Source organism: Maylandia zebra, linkage group LG11 (assembly GCF_041146795.1).
Source record: "Maylandia zebra isolate NMK-2024a linkage group LG11, Mzebra_GT3a, whole genome shotgun sequence".
In the NCBI taxonomy this organism is placed as follows: domain Eukaryota; kingdom Metazoa; phylum Chordata; class Actinopteri; order Cichliformes; family Cichlidae; genus Maylandia; species Maylandia zebra.
In genome coordinates this window covers 9,782,768-9,804,938 of record NC_135177.1, presented here as the reverse complement: position 1 = coordinate 9,804,938, position 22,171 = coordinate 9,782,768, and the positions used below count along the sequence as shown (strand labels likewise).

The 22,171-nt window shown below is 40.7% G+C and overlaps 1 protein-coding gene across 1 annotated transcript in view; it reads left to right on the top strand.

Moving 5' to 3' along the window:
- Window positions 1–2,602: 2,602 nt before the first annotated feature.
- sntb1 (syntrophin, basic 1) overlaps window positions 2,603–22,171 on the top strand; it is a 39,701-nt gene continuing 20,132 nt past the window's right edge. Inside the window, exons 1-2 of the mRNA XM_004565155.5 lie at window positions 2,603–3,343; window positions 17,812–18,049. Coding sequence (XP_004565212.1) covers window positions 2,800–3,343; window positions 17,812–18,049 — 782 coding nt within the window. The 5' untranslated portion in view covers window positions 2,603–2,799. The remainder of the gene's footprint in view (window positions 3,344–17,811; window positions 18,050–22,171) is intronic.

Here is a 22,171-nt window from a genome sequence, read left to right as displayed (position 1 = left end):
CTGCTGCATGTCCACACTGCCTCCAGCATGTTGTGTTATGAGAATAATTGGATTTTTGAGCCGGGGTATTAAAATAACGAATTACATTCTTCCAACTGAATTCCCTCCACGAGGCGGAGCTTGTTACCGACCACTGCTGCCTACAGATCCCATCCCATTCCTCTCCTGTTAGGGATAGATTACCCTCTGTTTCCCATCTTGCTTTAACATATCTCGTATCATGACCCCTTAGATTGGTCAGTGAACAATATAATTTGGAAATAAGTTTTTGATAGGGTGCATCTCTATATGCATTCTCGAATATATAAATAATTTCTTCATTCCCAGTCGATAACTGGGGATGTTTTACCAAAAAAAAAAAACCCAGTTATCTCCCTTGCGTAGCTGTGGCTTTCAGAAATGTCTCTGTGCCCTTGAAATGGTTTCCTCTACAGAATTACATGTATTAATAGGCCAGACACAACAGCCATTCAGTAGAATTTAGATAATTTTTAATCTCCAAATTCTTTTCACTTGTTTTGTTGAAAAATGCTTTATTTAATTATAGCATTATGCATCTTTCCTGGTCTTTAGCTTCCTATTTTTCAACTTGTCAGCTGAAACATGTTGCAGCTGACAAGTTTTTTTAAACACAGCATCCATGCTTTTAGGGTCAAATAGGCCTAGTAGGGAGGATTAGCCTAGTAAAACTAGAGATGGATGATGAAGAAAAGCTGAAGAGAGATGGGGAAAAAGATATACCAAAGTGAGCTTTACGAATGAGTGTGGTTTTTTTCCCCCTTGGGGCCATTGGTGGCCCTGAATGAATAAATGATTCAATAAAAAGGGAAATAATAGTAATAATAATAAAAAAAAACAAAGCTCAAAACAAGATCGGGACACATGTGCGTCCAGTAAGTCTTCATCTGACTGCTTCCCCCTCTTAATTATCGCCAGAAAGCCAGTTCACAGACCCACAACACAGAACATGTGCGTTTGTGTGTAACCACACCTCTGTGCAGCTGCTCTCTGATGCACTGAAAACAAAATGTGCAATCAAGTCGCCGGGTGAGGAGGGATATAAAAAAGATTTATTAACACCTTTAAGTACCATCACCTTTAAAGCACTCTCTCCCTCTCTGTTTCTTTGTTTGTTTTGAAGGTCATTATCACAACAAAGATTGTACATTTCACGTGACAGCTCATTTCCATATAAAAGTAAAAATCGCTTGTATTGCCTACACCTCATTAAACTAAAAATATTCTTTGTATTTCTGTTGCAGTCTCTTGCTCACAGTTAATCATGTCTTTAGTGCAGCTCAGTAGTAATGATCTGACATAGTTTTTAGGGCAGGCTTGTAGGGAAGCTTGTCTCCCACACTGCACAGCATTCCTACATATTTCCATAACTGAACAACTTTTAATGACACGTTTTAACTTAATCCCAAACACAATCTAGTTGTGCACATATGGCACAAAACCGAGGTTAAATACTCTACATTAGCAGTCTGCGGCCAAGTCATACATTCACTAAATCGCCAAAGAGGCTCTAGTATTTAGTATTTAAAGGCGTCACCGGTAGGTGTCGTAGCAACATTTCTAATAGTTTAGTGTGACACTGTGGTCTACTTCAGCACGTTTCAGCACTTGAGCAGCTGTGAGTAATATCCACAGCCAGACAGCTGCGGAGCTAAAGACGTTTACATTAAACATTGTTCTTGTTCTCAGTATTCCAGCTTTTACTGACACGCAGTCAGGAGTTGGTGATGAGATGAAACTGATTTTGTCTCAGCCTCAATGTCAGTCACTCACTAGACTTGAACACAGGGGTTAAGCCTGTGAAGAAAGGTCCGCCTGACCAGCGATGCTCCGAGAAGCTCCGGTCACTATGCTGACATCTCCAGCTGCGCTCTCAAGGTCTGAGCTGACTGACTTTTTTTTTCAGCTTTCTGGATCGTGTGTGATTGACAGGGCGTAAGGACGTCCTTTGATAATAGTAGACAAAGCAAAGCCTTAGAGGGAGGCCTTCCTTGACAGAGTTTCAGAGAAAAACGTGCTCCCTCTCTTCTTTCGTTCTTCGAAACAACAAAACCCGCACAGGCGCATTCCTGTACGCGCGTAAAACCTTCTCACTTCACCCACGGAAAAACGGGCTATCGTAGAAGACTGGAACCCACTAGACACTTGAAAGACTGGAAATTAGTTCTAGTCATATATATGATTCATCTTATTATTAATATTATTTAAATATGTCTTTAAAAATCTAGCGCCGTGGAAAAAAATGCAAATTTTCCGTGACTTCAGTTCCATCTTACCCAAGAGCGCACAAAACAAAAATATTCTACTCCACAAATTACATTTTCTTTTCCTGCCAGTGTAAAAGATTCGTAAAGCCCACTCTAACATGACAGTAGTGTAGGCACATATCATGGTAGTCTTGTCGGTTCTGAATTAGCTGGAATAGATGAGAAGTGAATTTTTGCCTAATCTTCCCGGTGTTTGTTTACCTCTGTGGTTAGCGTGTTTTACAAGAAGTTGGCAAATGATGTACACATTTTGTACAAGCGGGATCTGGAGATGGCATCGGCTGACGGCGGGGGGAGGAAAACTCCACCCAGCAGATAGGATCTTGGGCAGGCAGAGCGGAGGGGGAGTTTGCGCTGAAAGAGCTCGGGCTGGTCGGACGGGACGCTCGATATAAGTCCTGCAGAAAACTTCAGAGGGGGCAAAGTCCAGCCCGGGCGAGAGGGAGATAGGGTGGAACTTGCGAGCGCACTGGGAACTAAATCACATGTGATTTTTTACAGAAATGCTCCAAAGATGGCGGTGGTAGTAGCGACTGGAGTTCCGATTGGCTCTGGAGTGCAAAAAAGTGGATTTGTGGAGGTTTTGGTGCGAGAGCAGTGGCACAAAGTTTTGGTCAACTTGAACGAGGAAGCGCTCACGTTAAGCTGTGAGAGCAACGTTAACGAGAGTGTCGATGACAATGTCAACTCTAACGGCGTTACCAACGGATCTTACCATGACAACAGTAATACCAACTCCAACAATGGCCCCCAAACTGTGCGCACCGCGTTCACGGACCTCCCGGAGCGGGTACCCGAAGCGATCGCCAACAAAAAGCGGTGCGTCAAGGTGACCAAGCAGGAAGTCGGGGGACTCGGGATTAGCATCAAAGGGGGGAAGGAGAATAAGATGCCCATCCTCATCAGTAAAATATTCAAGGGGCTCGCTGCGGACCAGACCCAGTCTCTGTATGTGGGGGACGCGATCCTGTCCGTGAACGGTATGAACCTGCGGGACGCGACCCACGACGAGGCTGTGCAGGCGTTGAAACGAGCCGGGAAAGAGGTGACTCTGGAAGGTAAGGCATACTGGAGAGGAGGCATGTGAGAGGATAAAAGAATTAGAGGAACACCTGAAAGAGAGGTAGAGGTCGGGGAACCTTTTATTGATTGACTAGATTACGGGTTGTTTTTTGGAAGCCCCTGTGAGTGTTTGTGCAAGTACAGATTTTATTTAGTGAATGAGTGAAAAGCGTACCCCGACGGTAAGAGCTAAGTGTAACATATTCCACATCAGTTTGTGTGTCAGTTTCTCAAATGTTGCGTAATATTTTTGGGATGCCCATAGACTCACTCAAAGACGTGAGGAGAGCAGTGCTCCTTCACTGAATGACACCGGTAATGTCGGAAGAACCTCTGGCTCCACATGGTTGCCTTTTTAGACTCAGGTTTCTCGATCATGTCCATTAGACACATTTTTTATTTTCTACTTTCCAGTTAATTACAGTCACTTGTCACTCACTTGTTACATTAATAGAATGTGCAGGAAAAAAGAAAAGAACCGGGAAAAACACTGCTTCCACTTTGACCTCTGCTGTAGGATGTAATTTATTTTACATTAAAGAAGAGAGGTGCTGGTTGTCATACCTGGGAAAGTAAATATTATTCCAGCAGCCGATATTAATTCACCCTGTTTATATCAAATTAGATTGCAGTCACCTTAGTCTTGAACAACACTGGCATTTGGTGCTGTTTTATTACATAATTTGGAAACAGGTTACAGACTGATTGCCTTTTGCAGAAAAGAATAATTGAGATTAAGGAAATAGGTATTATGCAACTAGATGTGCCATGGGACAATCATGCAACATCAAACTCATATCTTTTCCCTTCCTCTGGCCTTTTTTGCTTCCTCAAATGTGCAGCCTGTTCATTTTTTTTACAGTTGCTTTCAGCTAAAATATCAAGATGTAGATCAAGATTAGGCTGTGGGTAGCCACACTGAGAAAGGTGAAGACCATTTTACTACACACAGACACACGTGCACACACACACACACACACACACACACACACACACACACACACACACACACACACACACACACACACACACACACACACACGCATTCCTTCATACAGGAAACTGTTGCACATAAGTGCCTACTTCTCAGTTCTTTCATTCCTGTCCCTAAGAGGACTCTTGGACCCAAGACAATGAGAACAAAGTGTCTCTCTCTCTCGCTCTCCCATACACATGTGCACACGACTCTCTCTCATCTCAGATACACAAACACGGTGATCACACTCCTCATGGGGACATGCTGGTCCCAGCTGAAAACTGTATCACGATCTGAAAGAAGGGCAGAGGAGATCGGAGCAGAGGAAGGTGAAGAGAGAGAAAAATGAGGGGGTATAAGAGCATTTAATGGGAGACTGAGTGGATGAGAGACTGAAACAGAAGGACAGTTAACAAGAGGTTTAAAGAGGCTGAAATAAAGATTACTGTGAGGGTTAGTATTTTCACAGTAACTGCTATTTAAGAGAGATAATTTGCACGTGAGAAATTGGGTAACACATGAAGGTGTTGCACAACAAAATGGCATCAATTAGTCAAATGTAAAGTAAAATCGAATGAATAGTGATATGTCAAACCTAAATATCAGCACCATTTTATTTTATTCTTGAGTGGGAGCCACCTTGAAAAGATTTGAGAGAGGCAGACTGTATCATATGAGGAAAGAGATCAAGACAAAACATCTGATGTGTCTTTTAGGAGATCGTACCTGTCCCGTGGGAATAGAGTGTGCTGGTGCAATTTGTCTGCAAATGTGCAAAGGATTTGTACATGGATGTTTGTAATCTGTGTATCCTTTACTAAAGCACAGACAAGGCATCTTGGAAACTCATTACGAAGGACAGATATGTCTGAAAATAGGCAGCAGCTACTTCCCTCCGCTTCACACAGCTGTGAGAGGGCAGCAGTTTGACCCACTGAGAACAAGCCCTGATGTCAGAGAGCCTCCTGCTTTAGTTAAAGAGTCCTCAGAGACTCTCGGTAGGCTCTGTTCTTTGCTCAGTATGCAGTCAGACAAACCAAATGGGAATCTCTATAAGGAGATCAGTAAAGGCTCTGCACCACAAAACTCCTAGCAACCGCAACCGGTAATGTTATGGTGGTCTGTTGAAGGACCGATCAACAAATGGCACCTTTAGAGACAATCGTCGAAGTTTGTGCCACAGAATTTTATTTTTGGAGTGTCTGCCTTGTGCTGTGCAGCTGGATGTTTGCACTCAAGATTGTTTGCAGACGAGGTCCACTTAGAACACTAATCTGTCACCGTTATCGGTAATTTGACAAGGCCAAGGCCTATTATTTCTTGTTTGTGATCATGATTACAACCAGTAGTCTCTCTTTGACAGCGCTCATTGGACTGACCAGTACTCAGAACAGTGGTAACATCCAAGAAACTGAGTGAAGATCTAAGAAGGAGAATTGTAGATTTACACAAATTTGGAAGGTTTCTTGGAGACATTTAAAAACTTCAAGCAGTTGTATGTAAATACAAGTTTCAGATCTGTCACCACTTTGCCAAGGTCTGGAAGAAGACCCAAACTGTCAGCCTCAGATGAGAGGAGAAAACCCAGGAACCACCAAACCTGCCATGAACTGTAAGCTGCTGAAACAGCAGTTGCACTGTCCACAAGTGAAACAAATTTTACACTAATTTTACACTTTAAACTTGGAGTGTCTGCCTTTGCTGTGCAGTGCAGCTGGATGTTTGCACTCAAGATTGTTTGCAAACGAGATCAGCTTAGAACGCAGTTTAATTGGTCACCTTTAAATAACCGCTTACGGCAGGTCACCATGATAAAGGCCAGAGTTTTGGTTTGTAGCGCGCTGTGTTCACAGAAGACATTTTGACATGTCCCAGCAAGAAAAGCAAAGCATAAGAAAAATAATCCTATATGTAATTATAGCTGCATGAGAAATACCAGGGCCCTGAAACAGGCGGCTACATGGAATTTACCATTCATTATTTTTATTGTTTACACCTTTACTTGTGCCAGTGCAACACATCAAAATGTCTTCTGCAAAAGAGCTAATGGACAGGTGTGCAGAGGTGAGAAAGAAGGCAGGGTTCATGTTCACAAGCTTCTTTTTTGTTCACTTTAACAACACTGAGTGGAATACCATGAATGCCTTTGAGGGAACACTGTTTACCCGTTTGAATGATTCATGTTGTACAGATAAAGACCGCAAACAGACACAGAGTCCTTCCACAGATTTGAACCAGTGGGGTGCTGGATGGCAAGTGTTTGTTTTTTCGGTCTTGCGTTATTTATTTGTCTACCGCTGTAAATGTGCTTTCTAAATAAACCTCCCTTCACTTGACTCTTCTCCAACACACTTTTGCTTTTAGACGTGATCGGATGTCACATTTTATCAGACAGTTTGCTTGAAGTGCACTGAGCCCTTACATGACACTTAGGGATTCTCCCGTGCCCTCCGTCAGCAAACATAGGTCTTAATCTGCCTCCTCTCGCATCATCAGGGCTCTATAGAAAACCTCTGAAATACCCTGCGTGGCAACATCACGGATGTGAACCCTTTTACCTCTCAACGTTAACTACAATAAGAATTTTATGGTCCCTGTACTGTGTTCTTTGTTTTCTTTCTTATGTTTTCTTTTTGTTAAATGTTTTTATGCAGTGATGATTGACACTTCAGTCCAATCATGTGGGTGTTAAAGTTGATTCATGCCTCAGCTTAAGATGCTTAAGATGAAAAGACATGAGAAGAATTCTTTTGGAGAAAAACACGTCAATTCACTCGTCTCTGTAAATATAACGGAATAGTTTAACCCTATAATAGATGGTAGGTGGCAAAACAGATTATTTATTTTAAGACATATATGTATTAATTTAAGTATTCATGTGATGAGTCATCAAGTGAAATTAAGGATAAATATATTACTCCTGATGTCAGATTACAGCTAAGATGTAAATTGGAGTAATTATGTAACTAGGTTGCTGGTGCGATGCCTGGTTCCTCTGATCTATATATCAAAGTGTCCTATGGCAGGATACTTAACCCCAAATTGCTCCACAATGCATCCACTGGTGTTATTGTGTGCATGTGTGTGTGATAAAGAGCTGTGTGAACACCTGTGGGAAGGGCTTAGTGTGGCTTGTAGTGTAAAAGTGTCTTAAGGGATCAGCAAGACTATAAAAGTGCCATTATAAATAACAATCTAAATTGACTTTTCACTGACCTCAGAGCAATAGGATGTTCTATTAACTTGACTCTTTTAGAAGCTGCCAACACTTTGAGATGTTTAAAAATGACTTAATAACAGTTAAACAATTCTCAGAAGCTTCCATCCACTCATCATGGGCATGAATGTATATTTACATATACTTAAATCTTTTAATTAGTGGTGCTGAAGGTCGTCTAACTTGACAAGGCTTATTAATTTCTTGTTTGTGATCATGGTTGACTACAACCAGTAGTCTCTTTTTGACAGCGCTCATTGGACTGACCAATACTCAGAACAGTGCAAAAGACCAAGAAACAGAGTGAAGATCTAAGGAGAATTGTAGAGGTCTGGAAGAAGACCCAAACTGTCAGCCTCAGGTGAGAGGAGAAAACCCAGGAACCAACCAGCCTGCCATGAACTGTGAGCTGCTGGGACACCAGTTGCACTGTCCACAAGCGAAACAAATTTTACACTATCACTATCACAGTTCATATCATCATGGAAAAATCAAAATCAATATTTTTATGATCAGAGGAAACTAATATTGAGCTGTTTGGCCTCAATGACAAGAGCTATGCTTGTACATTTAGCTTGTACAGTAATCTAAGAATACTGTACAAGCTGTCGTGCATGGTGTTGGTAGCATCATGCACTGTTTTTGCTGCTGTTACTGCACATTTGATATAGTGAAATAATAAATAATTTAAGGTGAAATTCTTAAGCTTCACCTTAAATTAGCAGCTAGATGGTTGAAACATGGACACAACTGGGTAGGACAAAGATTCCAAACACACATCAAAACTGGTTTTTGGAAAGGATAAAGCAGGCCAACATTAAGCTTCTGGAATGGCCTTCGCATAGCATCGACCCCAACCCTATTGAACATTTCAGAACTGGCTTTAAAGCTTGGTCCATGCAAGGAAACTAGTCCATGTACATGTCATAAATTCAACGTTGTGCACCCAATTCATGTTTTTAAAGTCATTAAAGATACATGTTATATAATCATTCCAACCTGAAAAAATAGTTCAAAGAAGTCATTAAAAGCCAAAAATGACATGTTTGTGATGAGTGTATGTAAACTTCTGACCACAACTGTAATTACTAGAGGTATAAAGAGTCTTAGAATAATTGTTCTGTTCGCTCCTTAATTTTTATCCTCTGGTTTGTCTATGTGGTATTTCTTTTTTTTAGGTTTTGTCTTTTTTTAATGGGAGATCTTGATGTAATAAATATAAACTCCTTTATCCTGATGCATTTCCTGTTCACCCTTTAACAGCTTTAACCTGATATTAATCAACACCTGACTACATGGCTAATAGAGCAGTCATTTTGACTTGAACTAGCAGGTAACATTAAACTGTGTATTTCATCATAAAGCTTGCTTAACATATCAGTAGTGTCCCTGCAGCTACAGTGATCCCTCAATTCATCTTTGTAGCATCGTCCAGTGTCTGGCTTCAGTTTATCCACCAGGCTGAGCATTTCAAGTAGCTTATAAGGAACATTTACATCTTCTCTAACAAGTCTTATTACCCACTGCAGTGCAGTGGGCAGAACCTCAGTCTAAGAAACACGAGTGCATGTAGAGAGACAGGTCAGTTTCTACTAAATTGGGACAGTTTGGGGAAAATCTTCCCTTTAGATCAGTCGTTTATTACAACTGGTCATCAACATCGAGATTAATGTTTTTTTTTAATTCACTCTTGCCTGTCACCTTGTTTGGAGAAGCATAAATTCTAGTCTGGCAAGCACAATATTTATATTCTGCACTTGAGCAAATAATGCTTAGTATTTATTCAGAGTGCTTTGTTTGTAGCCAAAAATGCAGTTCCTGATTAAAACGGATCAGTGAATTTTCGTCAGATCAAAACAAGTCCTATGCAAATAGGTGCAGATCTTAATTTAGAAAGTGGCTGCCCCGGTGTTTGATTCACACATTTCACTTCTGTTTTCCCCCTGAATGTGCTGACTTATTTTGCAACCAGTGGCACACTGGTTGCAAAATAAGTCAGCTTGCATAGAAGTCCGCAGTGCATGTGCACAAACCCAGGATTCATGAATATTTTGTTAGTTGAAGCTGTTTGTACTCTGTGAACAAACTATCTCTTTGTGACTAAAACAAACAGTAAAGCAGGGTATGGTTGAGGCTATGGCTACTTTATGATTAATACGCCACTACCACAGAGGTACGCAGTGTCCTCTGGTACTCCCCTTGATCTGTTCCTTCCTTTTGTTCATCTTTTAAATACAGTCTGTGGAGAAAACTTCATTTTTTTGGCTGATTGTTTGAAAAGGAGAACCTCAAAAGAGATTTTATACACACGGTACTTGTGTTAAATGAATGCAGCACAAGTAAAAAGTGTTTGTTTTCTTAAGTTGAGGACCAACTGTTCACCCTACAAAAACATTATTATCTAAATAAATGCAGATAATGGGTTACATAAGGGCACCATAAAGACACACAACTCCTATTTAACAAGTTTAATTGGTAGTATTTTTTTGTATTTTAATTAATAGTATATTTACTGACGGAACCATTGCACGCAGCTGAGTGCATGCAAACAAATATTGGCAACCTTCCCATTGGAAGCAGAGCATGTTAAGAATAAAAAGTCAGAAAACAATAGAACACCTGCCACACTTCACTTCAGCCACGGGAAATGAGTCGGTGTCCTGTAAGCTCTCCTGTTGAGCCTTTAACAAGCCAAAGCTGTCATCACCTGACATCTGGAAGTGTGTGTGCGTGCATGTGTGCGTGCTGCTGTCAGCAGTGTGATGCAGCGTGCGTGTCTGAATGAGCATCTGCCTGTTTGTGTGCATTCGTGCGTGCCATCAATTTAAATCATCAGCGTTGTTGTCTAGACGAGTGAGAGTCGATATATGGCTGAGTGTGTGTGGAAAGAGAAGAGCGCGAGTCAGCGTGTCTACCAGCTGACTGTTTATGTCATTAGAGAAAATATCATCTCCTTCAATACAGCTTGTGGAGGCTGACTCAGAGCGGATGACTGTGACGATAATAACAGCAACTGTGGCGTTGTACTCGTGGTTGTGGCGGTGGAGATAATAGATTGAATCATTCATTCCTCTCCTGTGCGAGTGTTTTATAGAGACAAAACAAAAGCAGCGACCCGGCGCTGACACTCATCTGTTTTTCCGGCTGGTTTTGTTTGGAAAAAAACACAAAAACTTTTTTTCTCCAGGTGTAATCATTGTGTTTATGTGCATTATGTTTATTTTAGCCTAGTTTCCTTGTGATTGTGAGGACAAAATAGATTTTTTTTTTATTATAGTGGAGAAGAAGCACATCAATTTAGTCCTTACATTAGGATTTTTAAAGGAGTGAACAAAAATGACACATGTTAGAGTCTCTTAGTCATGCAGCATCGCAGACTTCTGTTGAACGTATGAGGCAGTAGGCTTTTGTCAAACCCACCATCTGCTCAGTCTGTGGTTTTGGTTTTTAGTAGGTCTACTTGTTTGTGTTGCCATTTGTGGAAACGGGGGAAAATGTAGAATACAGCTCTAATTTAGAGATTCCTGTTAATGAAATATTTGTCATATGTGTCGCTTTAGTGAGTAATGGAAAGTTAATTTACCGGCAAACAATATTTGTCGATTTTTAGATAAAGGCTCTCTTTAGAGTTGTTGTACTGTTTATGTGAGTATTAGAACAGTTTAAGGGGAAATCCTGCACTTTGACCACTGCTATGCGGTGGCAGTGGGCGTCTCAAACATTTGGCTCCTGAGCCTCATGCAGCTCTCTAGTGGATCCAAAAAAATTGTATGAACAGTAATACGATACTAATTAACGGTTGTTTATTGTATTATTTAAATTTTCTATCAAATATTGCTTCAAGCTATTCTTAATTGGTAGTAGTGAAACTACCTGAAATAGAGAGAGTGCATATATCGTACAATGGAAGAAAAGAGGAAGACAACAGAGAAGATTCATGAATGCAGTGAAGGACAGCAAAAGGGTTGAAGTGACAGAGCAGGATGTGTATCCTATACATATGTCTAGCCTGTGTGACTATTTTTGAGTCCCCCTACCTATGGATTCCAAATCCCCCCAAAACTAAATGCTGCAGAGAAAAGCCTTCAATTTAACAGCCTGTGAACAAACTTGTTTTAACTTTGCTTTCACTCCCAACACTGTCGGTGTATTGGTGTGCTCTTGCTGGAGTTTGTTCAAAATTTAATTGAATTTTTAAGCTACTGGGATCTTATTGGGATTGTATTTTATTCATTGTCAATCTAAACTCAGCACTTTAAATTTGACTAAATTACACCAAAACAGATGGGACTCATACTTACCTGCGTTGCTTCGTATCTACAGTGCTTTAAAGGGAGACATGTTAACATGTTTTATAGATTTATTTGGTTAAAGTGTCTCAAAAATTGTTTTTCTGATAGTAAAGGCTGTCAACTCCTGCCTTAGATGAACAAGTATCTGTAAATTAGTAAAAAGATGCGCAGTTACCTTTGCCCTGTGATGAAAGTTTTTTATCCTGTCTCTGATAGACCCCCCCCCCCCCCGCAAATCCAGTTTAAATGCATTCATTTATTTATTTTTATCATTGTCTTAGTGTCTTCAAAATCATTTTCTACCACTGTAAAAACAGGATCTGAGGAAATACATGTTGGAGGAATCGTGTGTTGCTGTTTTAAGACATAGTCTGCATATAAGTCATTTGCACTGTTTCCACTTCAGAGCTGGAAAGTGAGGCCTTAATCACACCGAGTCGTCGTCTTCTTCTTCCAAACGTCATGGCACAAAATGTGTCATCTGGAAGAACATCTTTCAGCCTCAGCTGATTCACTGTCTCTGTGTGTGGAGGTGATTCCTGAGCCAAGACCAAACTGAAAGCCCAGTCCTTGGTCATGCTGAATGGCTGGTTAACATTACCGCACAAGTTGTCAGGGTTTCACAAGTTATTTTGTGCTTTATTGTTTGCGCTGTTGAAGGGAGGTAGTTGTGGATTAATTATCTTTTATAGGCTTTTTGTCAATGTAGTCCTTTCAGTACTCTCTACAGAACTCCCAGTAATACGTTTAATCCTCTTAAATAGCCAAAGTCTTTTGTCTAAACACAGCAGTAATGTCGTATTTGAAAAGTGAAAGCATGCATGAGATTACGGCAGGTGACCTGGCACTATTTTGAAGCTGTTATTTCTATTAGTTTTTACGCTTCAAGCATGGAAGTTAAACTGTGACCATATTTCTCTTGTTTTCTACAGCTTCCATCATCTCAATGTTATAGACATCAGCCTAGAATTGCTAACCAGTTTTCCTTTATACAATAATAAGCTGAATACTCACTGCACTCCTTACTTGATAGCTGCATGCATGAATCTGAGCTAAAAGAGTTTGGAAAGATCAAACTTTATGATGCAAAACTTGTAACCCCACAAAGTGACTGTATCCTCCTGCTCACACTTTCATCCTCTGAAGCTTTGGGTTTTTTTTAAAGTTGCTAGCTGTCATAATTCAGGGGAAGTGCTTTATAGGTAAATTCAAATTTTTGATCATGATATCTGCTAAATGTAAAGTTAATGTAAAAAGTAAAGTAAGTAAAAAAAGTAAGTAAAGAAAGTAAAAAGTAAGTAAAGTAAAAAGTAAAAGTAAAGTAAAGTGTGCGTGTTAGTCCCCATAGGGAAATAGTTCCTCTGCATTTAACCCATTCACCCAGTGAAGCAGTGGGCAGCCACCAGTGCAGCGCCCGGGGAGCAGTGTGTAGGGACGGTACCTTGCTCAGGGGTACCTCAGGGTAGCCGTTCAGTGGAGTCGAACCCCCGACCTTCCGATCATGGGGCCACCACTCTACCTACTGAGCTATCCCTGCCTGTGAGTGCGAATGGTGTAGGTTTGTTATCTTTAACATTCAGGTTAATGTTTAATGTAATTTCAATGCAAGTTTCTTGTGTCCTGAACACACACTGTGGTGTCCACATCCTCTGCATTTGCATCTGCACATTTGCATTTTTTTTGGGCAAATAAGTCTTTGAGCGCTCCTTTTGTGCTCCTTTCTCTTTCTTATTTCTTTCATACTCTCTACTGTGCATCACTCAGACTACACTATGCCAAATTCCCTCACTCCTGCAGTAAATATCATATTTACATCCATCCATTCGCTTTCGCTTATCCTTTTCAGGGTCGCGGGGGGCGCTGGAGCCTATCCCAGCTGTCATAGGGCGAGAGGCGGGGTACACCCTGGACAGGTCGCCAGTCTGTCGCAGGGCTAACACACAGAGACAAACAACCATTCGCACTCACATTCACTGCCGCATTCACACCTATGGGCAATTTAGATTAATCAATTAACCTATCCCCACAGGTTAACTCATATTTATAGCACGATAACTAAATCATTAAGTTCAGTATTACATATAGAAGTACTCTTTAATCTGTTAGTACTACATCTCTTGTGTTGTAACATCATCGGCGGTATTTTAAAATGTGACATTTTAGCAAATGCCTTTCAGGTGTCTTTTATATAAATATGCTCTTCAGAAAGTTGATTAGAAAAGTGTTGAACTTGGTGTCAGTTCATGGTCAGTGAGTAAGCATACCTATGCACATTTCACGTTTCTTTAACCTGCTGTTAGTTGCTACACATTGTTCGGTTAAGGTAGTATTGGAATCTTTGAAATATTGGCCAACATCTTACAAAAAGGTGCCTCGAGGGTGGATTTGTAAGGGCCTTTTGTGTTGCTGTAGTATCCAGGTACAAGAGGAAAAGGCCCAATTCTACAGTCAGAGGAGCGTCTCTTTTTTTTTCTACCTCTTTAGTCTGGTTTGGCCTCTTTCCAGCTTTTACCAGTCTACTTTCACTTCCGCAGCTTTAATGAGTGTTTTTTTTCTCTCCTTTGATGCACTTTCTCACAAAACAGAAAGTACATTTGAAGCATATAGTAGTAAATGCAATGACTTCAAACCCCATTAAATACCGTTAAAGACCATTAAATAAAAAAAGAGACAATGAGACAGCTACAGTAATTACACTTAATGTTATAGACCAGAGTGTGTGTTTGTCAAGAGGGACGGACTGAAGAGTGTGTGTTTGTCGTTGTGTATTCATTGTGAAGGTCTAACAGTCAAGAACAAATTGAGTGCATCAGCTGTAAAAATGTGTAAGTAATGGATCGTGTACAGTTTCTATTAAGCGAAGAGCGTTTGAATCATCAAAAGAAGTCAATGACTTCACTGGTGAGTCGAACAGCTGTTTTGATGCATTGAGGCATCTGCATCAATGACTGCTGTAACTGCAAAATACCTCGGAGAATGGAAATCACACCACTACTACTACTAATAATAATAATAATAAAAAAAGATTTATCTGCACATGGGTGAGCAAGGATGAGCTGGAAAGTGGAAAATAAAATCAAATAGATAGGGAAGTGTAGCCTCTCGTTTGAATCTCTTTAGTTTGACTTATGTAACAGCAAACCGGCTCATAGACTCCTCTCATGGCTCCAGTAGTATGAGCCCTATCCTTTTCAAGCTCTTCTCCAGCTATTGAGGTTATTGCGCAGAGCTGGCGCTGTAATGGGATAGAAACACGACCCAAGGGAATGCACACAGATGTACACACTTACAGTGTAATGACTGCACGGACTGTACCCCTTTTTATTTTCCCCTCCACTGGAAACACTTAGAGCTCTATTTCTAGGAATGGGGATTCTTTGTAGATGTTAACTGCAAGCAAATCATCAACTAAACATTATGTTTTTATAGTAGATGGGTGGCATGTCTTTTTTTTTCTGCTCAGAGAGTGGACTGTAAATTTGTAACCAGGGTATCAGCTGTTTGGGTAGATAATAATAAAGGTTTTGTGTATGGTGTGAAATTAACGGGTAAGTTGTTAGGATTGTGCCACATGTTTGTGTCTGAAAATCAGCAGATGGATTCATCTTGCTTCGTGCTGTCTTTACAGTCACGTTCTCTACCAGCGTCGGAAACTGACACAGAGCAAAAGACGCCTAGCTGATCAACCGCAGGTCTTGTGGTTTCTGTGTGGTGTACATGCTTTCACAGTTATTTTTTAAGGATGTATGATTTAGGCACAGTGCTGTGGGTAGGCCCATTAGAAAGGTGTGATTATATATGTGTTTTGTTTTTGTTTTTTTAGCCTGAGCCCAAATACCAAGTCTAAACTTTCAAACTGACATTTAAAGGAATGCAGAGGGAGCAAAACGCATCCTCACAGTGCAGGAATGGCTGAACTAAGATGCTCAGAAAAATTTCAGCAAAACGCCACAAGTCACGAATTTGATGTTCTGCTGCAGATTTGTGATGTTTGCAACACAAAGTATGAGGCAGACGGTCTCTGTGCTGCTGTCTAATCACAAAAGTCAGTCTCAGTCTTTCAGACTTTTGCTTCTTCCCTTTTTTATTAATATCCTTCGAGTTAACACACTTAACATAAAGCAGAAGTGGTTGTCCTTATTTGACTGCGCTGGATTTGATCTATTCAGTCCTTTGATTTCAACAAAAGTATCAACCTTTTTTTTTTTTTTTTTTTTTTATTCAAGCTGTTTTAATCTGATCTGACTGTGTGGGTTATTCTACTGTGCAATTAGATCACATCGTATCTGTACGTCCATTGAGGACACTCTTACATCATCCCTGTCTTCTCCTCTGTGTTATGAGCCTCTGTGTTATGAGCCTATCATCCCTAATTTACAGGTTGGAGGTTAGGCTTGTTATACCATCCCGTAGTGCTCAATAGTGCTTCTACCAAGAATAGTTCACATGCTGGATTACAAATGCCACCAGCCATATGCCAATTATATGCAGCTGTACTGCGAGATATGCCAATTAGACATCCAGGCCATAATAAGGATTTAGCGTATTCAGGACATAGAAAGCAATCTGTGCACCCACTTTATCTCCGACTCCCTATTTCTGTCTTTCACTGTAACATGGTTCCAGCCTTCTTTTCTCCTCCTCTCAAAGAGGAGGACATGTGGAATTTAAAATGAGCATCAGTATGACTCGTACAAGTAAAGCTGTGTGTTTTCCTGGATTCGGCGTTTCTCAGATAGCCCAGCGGCGTCGGCCGTGGATCTTGAAGTGACTCAGTGGTGCCAGAGCTGCCAGCAGCAACAGAGACGATAAGGCAAATCAATACGTTTCAACAAATTATTGAGAGCTGAAGAGGCACTTGATTTTGTTGACAAAAACCACCGCAGTTAAATGGCATGTTGACATTTACTGTTATCAAGTGGCAGCGCAGAGGGCCACTTAATTATTACAGGAACATGTATCACTGTTTTTCCACTGAGCTTCCTGCTGTCTGTGGAGCAAAACGTGTATTGCTTTATCAGAAAACTCTGTGGACAATAGTCATCTTTAGAGATGACATTATTCAGAGGACACTGAATATTTTAGTGAGAGAGCATCTGAAGTGGGCTTCTATCGTGCACTCCAGAGCACATGTGCAAAGTAACTGATTTGATTCTCTTCCTTCTGATTTTAACGGGTGAACGAGAACGTATTGGACAGATGATTGTAAAACTACACACAGGAAATATATGGTGAGGGCGTGACGCAGCAGGTCTGAGGCTGTAATCGATCTAATTAACCGCCACTGCATGATGCGGACACGAAACAGACTTGTGGTCCTAAGTTTTATTACTATCAGAGGCAAGTTTCTGTAATCTGTACACCCTCCTGGGTCTCTGACAAGCATCATTAACGCACAGATATGTTGCTGAAAATTACTTTTCCGCCCCGTGAAAGTCTGTGCTTAACAAACACTTCAGTGGTATTATAAGTAAAACAGTTTCAATGTTGGCTGTGCATGTGAACATTTGTGGTATCCTCACTTCCTTCCTCTGCGTTATGACAGATACAGACTACCTTCAAAACAACAAGGTTTGTTAATTGCTGCTGAAGCACATATGGATTTTACATTATGAGTATCTGCAAGCCTGTAAGGTCAAACGTGTTGGGATTTTAATTGGCCTTTGTATTAAATGAGGTTACAACCCTGCCAGCAAAAGAACAGCCTCATTGTTATACATGTAGCCTTTTTTCATTTTAATATGTATTTTTGTAAAAGTATATATATTTATACGAATTAAATCATTTATACTGTTTAGAGTGTGCAAAGACAAATAGGCGTCACTATAGCATATAAATATGAACCATTTTATCTACAGAAAATTATGAAGATGGCCAAACGTGACGACAAATAATTTGCAATCTCAACATGTGGCTCAATTTTTATTGTTATCATTGCTTTGTGTGTACTAAAAATGTATTTCTTCTATTCCTCTCCAGTCAAGTATATGCGTGAGGCCACACCATATGTCAAAAAGGGCTCTCCCGTGTCAGAGATCGGCTGGGAGACGCCTCCTCCCGAGTCCCCCCGTCTCAGCAGCCCTCCCGTCACCTCCTCACCTGAAACTCCAAGTCCTACGATTCAGCACTCCTTGTCTCTGAACGGTGACAGGAGGTGCATACCACTGAAGATGTGTTATGTAACCCGAGCCATGACCACACCAGACCCTGAGAACAGGTAGCGAAGACACACACACACACACACACACACACACACGAGCAGATTCTCTGGGCTTTTTTAAATGCTTGTTTAATGACTTCAGGTTCATACATTAACCACACACATAGTTCCACCTTGGGCTGAGTAATATGATCTTGAATCAAAACTGTTATTAATTTAACATGTTCTGTACATTTTGTTTTGCCAGGCCTGCAGCGCTTTTTCAAATTCTTAATTCTGTATTTAGTGGTGAGTGAAACGAAACTCCATTGTGGATACAATGTATCTTTTTTTTCTTGCGCTCATAGTTCACCAGGTTTGTCTTGAAAAGATGCTCATATTATGTTTGTGGGTCACTGGAACTATTTTTTGTGTGCAGTTTTTTCTGTTTGTTGTCGTCTTTTTTGCAACACAGATATGTTGGGTATAAGTCTGTCATGTGACTGTAGTCAGACATAGCTTTCAGGCTTTGTTACTAGAAAATGTTTGAAAGTTCACCTCAGAACTTTCTCCTCCCAAAGTTACACAGCAAGAGGTCTGGGCTGCTGGGGGATTCCCGTGATGTACTGAGTGTTTCTTCTTTAGTCATCTTTTCCACTCACTATGTATTTATACACCTCTCTGCATTTAATCATTAGTTATTATCAATGTCTTTTGTCCTGTCCACCACAACCGGTCGTGGCAGGTGGCTGCCCCTCCACGAGCCTGGTTCCTGTTAAAAGGGAGTTTTTCCTTCCCACTGTTGCCGAAGTGCTTGCTCAAAGGGGGTCATATGATTGTTGGGTTTTCTGTTTACTTTGTATTATGGTAGGGATTTCACCTTACAATATAGAGCGCCTTGAGGCAACTGTTGTTGTGATTTGGCTCTGTATAAATAAAATTGAATTTAACAGAAACAAAGAAAAGATCGTTGGTTACTTTAGTTATTTAAAGGTTAACTAGTTTTCTGCTCCTGCATGTCACAGTGAGTGAACAGAAGCAGCCTTCTCCAGCTGTCCTGTGGGGATTACTCAGTAACGGGTTTTTAAAATCCATTTTCAGTTTTCCTTAAAGACAAACCTTTGAAGTATTGCCTAGCTAATTCTCAGTCAGTGGGGGGTGGTCTGTTAGGGGCTGTCATCAAGCTAATTGGTTGGTAATTTGACAATGGCCCACTCAAACAGCATGGGGGAAGATAAGAGTGATTTACTCTCCTTTTCTAAACACGTTTGATATCAGTTTGTGTGCTTTATGCCCTAGCTGTCTTTCTCTCTGCCTCACTTTCTGTGTTGCTTCCCTACTTGTTTATACTTTGCTCTCTCTCATGTCTGTTTTTCATACTTGTTTGTGTTTTTGTCTGCTTGGTTTCCTCTACCTTTCTTTTCTATCATCATCTCTCTTTGTATTCTGCCATCTGAATCAATTTTCTGTCTCTATTGTCCTCCCATCCTTGTCACTCTCTTGATATTTTACTTTTTGCCCTCTAAACAATTGTCAGTGTTTTCCTATCATTCTGTGCCTCGTCTAGTCCTGCCTCCCTCTCCATATGTATGATTCTGGGAGAAAGTGGAAGCTCACACTTGAAAGCTTGAGATGATGAAGGAAACATCAAAGCCAAGTCGCAACTGTCTTTATGGAAACGCTACAACAACACTTTAACATTATAAATCTACTAAATAATCAGTCAGTAAAAATAAACAAATCTAATAAAAATAGAATGAAAAGTAAAAACGCCATCTGTGGATAGAATATGTGGTTCTCTGTCAGCTGGAAACACGATGTACTTTTTAAACTTTTGCAGTATCAGCTTATCGTGGAAGCTGTGTTTAGATTGTTTGGCTTAGATTTGGTTTCGTTTGACTTTTTCTCAGTTTGAAGTGTTAGTTTTTCATTGCACTTGCAGCTGCAGTTGTTTGAGTTGTTGAGACATTTCGTACCACATTAAGCATAAAGGCAACACGCAAGGCTGCTTGATACTTACCTTCATTATGATTAGCATTGTTTTTATAAGTATCAAAGAAAATAAGTTCATTTCAAAAATATTCTTTTGTCTGCTTCCTGTAAACTACAAAGAAGTTTGTACCTCTAAATTCCTACAGGATGTTGTAAAGTTTACATCCTGTAGGAAAATCAAATACTTAACCTTTCAAGTCTTCTTAGAAGTCTTCTGCTTTTTAACCAGTTCCTTAAGTTCTCTTTACCATTATGTAAACACAGCAGTAATTTCCATCTACTGTTTGCTCTTCCTGTAATATGGGCTGTAACTAGCGAGTGCTAGTTATAGACATGCTTGGTAGAATCATTTGTTTAGGGTTGTGTTACACATTACCATCTGTTAGCATCTCCTCCTCACATGCCTTTGTACCCTAGTTGCACTCGACAGTAGGGTTGCCAACCGTCCCTTAAAAAACGGAATCGTCCCGTATTTAGAAACAAAAGCACACGTCCCGTGTTGAGCTAATAAGGGACGCACTTTGTCCCGTAATACAGTGAGAATCAAAAGTAGTCTATAAATGTTAATGGAATTAACGCTTTGTTTGAAAACATAATTCCCAGCCCCTCTCCTGCTTTGTGACCAATGAGCTGACAGCACACTTATGACAATTCGAGTATGACAATTCAGATTATCTCATTGGTCGAGGAAAGGTCGCTTGCGGAGAAAATACCGGAAGACAACAGATGACCACAACAACAAGCATGGCCAACAGGGAAACAAACGCCGACACTGCGGTGCACGTCTCGGATGACAGTACACCTAAAGCTGGGCAGACACTGCGATTTTTTTCAGTCACGTTATTCAGCTCTTGCTCAAACTGCACGATTGACTCGCAGGGATTAGAAGTTTGCAGGTCACGATGCAGGGTCTCACACTATACGGCCCGATGCTCTGATGCGACCTGAGTGCTCACACTGTGCCTCCATAACATGAAGGTTATAACAGAAAATCTGTCGCTCTCTCTCTCTCTGTCTTTCACTCACACAGACACACCACCATCAACTTTGCTAAATTGCTAATGAAAAACATGATCAGGCAGCTGTGATTGAGCAGCAGTGTAAATCCAACTATTTTCACGGTTGTTGTGGTCGTGATAATTTTGTGATGCCACATCGAAAAGGCTCGGATGAGCTTTCCAAAGTTCTACAAGTGCCTCCATCACTTGTGTCCAGATCACACGCTGCACAGCCGTGCTGCGCCGTCTTTTTCACCGATGTTTACGTGTTTGCGCGTGAGCAGTGTGAGCAGCTGCGGTGACACCCTCACGAGCGATTGATGATCGGGAGCTGCTCGAGGTGTTAATCGCTTCTCGTTACCCCACGTATACTACACGATGCACGATGAAGGCCAAAATCGGGCCGATCACCAAATCGGTCGCACGACTCAAAAATCGGCTCAAAATGGGCCAAAAATCGCACAGTGTAAGCCCAGCATTAGCGCAGCAATGTTTGTTCCCCTCAGAGAAAGAAAAGAAAAAAGGCTGCAAAAGTACAGGGAGGACTGGGAAAAGGGAAACACCTGGCTGGGAAAGTGCACGATAACACCTATAAAGCGCACTGCACTGTGTGCCGGCGCACTTTTTCCATAGGCATGCTTCTAGTGGTGGGCACAAGAAGAACATGAGGGGCGTGAAAGCTCGGGGAACCCTTAACCAATTTTTTGTCCACCAGGCCACGGCAGAAGCAGATATGGTATGTAAACACTGGTTTGTTGTTTAAACCCTCTGGTTAAGGTTAATATGGGCATGTGCGGTGAATATCAGCGCTATGTGGCCAGAAGTGTGATAATATCATTTATTTTGTGTAATAAACAACTGCAAGGATGGATGATTACAACAAATAGATGAATAATACATAAAAGTAATACATAGATGAATAATGATGATGAGTTAAGGTGCGTAATCATGGGAACAAGCGGGTTTACAAACAGGAGCAGCTGATTAGCATTAGAAAAGCTGAAATAATACCTCAACTGAAGCCAATTGTACTAAATGCACTATATGTGCACTGTTACAAGAATATTTTTCGTTCTATTGCTTTCTATTAATTTATATAATTTTAAGTTAAGCAGGACAGAGTTCTTTTAAAGAAAGATTTACTTATATTCTCAAAAGTTAAGCATGACAGGCTTCTGTTTAAGAAAGAGACCTGTTTTACTGTGTTAAT